Source organism: Rasamsonia emersonii (assembly GCF_000968595.1).
Source record: "Rasamsonia emersonii CBS 393.64 chromosome Unknown ctg1118621760853, whole genome shotgun sequence".
Classification (NCBI taxonomy): domain Eukaryota; kingdom Fungi; phylum Ascomycota; class Eurotiomycetes; order Eurotiales; family Trichocomaceae; genus Rasamsonia; species Rasamsonia emersonii.
Genome location: NW_013562719.1, coordinates 1 through 1,196, shown reverse-complemented (window position 1 = coordinate 1,196; position 1,196 = coordinate 1). Strand labels below are relative to the sequence as shown.

At 51.8% G+C, this 1,196-nt stretch overlaps 1 protein-coding gene across 1 annotated transcript; it reads left to right on the top strand.

Annotated features, from left to right (window-relative positions):
- Window positions 1-320: 320 nt before the first annotated feature.
- Window positions 321-1,196, top strand: T310_8553 (uncharacterized protein; the record flags this gene model as incomplete). Its single annotated transcript, XM_013468667.1, has 2 exons — window positions 321-928; window positions 995-1,196. Coding segments are annotated over 2 exons (810 nt in total), but the record flags the coding sequence as incomplete, so codon positions are not given.

The following is a 1,196-nucleotide window of genomic DNA, read 5'->3' as shown; positions in this document are numbered from 1 at the left end:
AGACGAAGATCTACGATCCTGATATCCCATTTAGGCCAAGCAAGGCCAATCCTCGATGTTTCGTCCCTCAATAAGAGCTCTCGGCATGTTGCAGGCAGGCGAGGAGGTTCTTCACCGGTCTTGGTGGCCGGCATACTCCGTACGCCTTTGACACGGGCAGTCTCTTTGTTTGCCTGCGCAGCCGCCCAAATCATGATGCACCCAGGACGAGTCCATTTTACATCCTTCTGGGGGATGCCCATCACAGGAACAAACAGCTGCAGTGACACATCCCAATAATCTCTTGATTTCACTCCCAGTTCCCCAAACCAACTCTCAATATGTCCCAAGACGTTGGAGGCAGCACTTACCGCCGCTACAAGGAGGATACCAACACCTTCACGGCGTGGCTTTCCCGCGCTGCAAAGGCTTGCGGTTGGAAACCAACCCAAAAGCCCACCGAGATCCTCTCAATGCCGATCGTAAATGCTGTGAGCCTTAAACCAAAGGGGCCCAGATTGAAGGGAAAGGCGCGAAAGGAGGCAAAGGAGTCGGCCAAAGCCGCGCCAGCGATGCAGATTAGCCCGCCATTGACAGACTCGACGCAGTCGACGCTGAAGTACACTCTCACCACTCAAGACATACTTGTCCAAGCTGAAATGGTTGCGCATTCGGCCAGACGGAAGCAGTCAATGCCGGATAGTATCCGCATAGCTCTTCAACGTGCCATCAGCGCTCGTGAAAGATGTGCTGCTTGGTTTGAAAAGACCATGTCGAGTTCGCAGGAATCCCGAGAGAGCCACCGTCATTTCATCGACATTCTTAAAGCTGCTTCGGATCTGCTCAAAGGTACCATGCAGGACCAACCTGGGACTGTTACCACCAAAGAACCGGTACAGAGACCTGATTCCAGCGAAACCAGGGAAGAGAAGGACATGAAGTTCATGGCGTATGTTTTACCCCCCCTTTTTTTTTTTCCAACCAGAATGAATGAGCCTTGTTAAAACTTTACCAGGAACATGTTTGCAGCACTTGAGGTCGAGGATGTTCCGGAAGACGACTACGATGATGACGCATTAACGCCATCTCAACCGTCACACGATTCAACCCCCAAGAGGTGTCTCTACGAGCTTGGCACAGTGGACAAATGGGAGCTCGATTTTGCCATCTATTCGTTATTTGAGGACCTCCACCGCTTACGAGAGGAAATGCGTAGG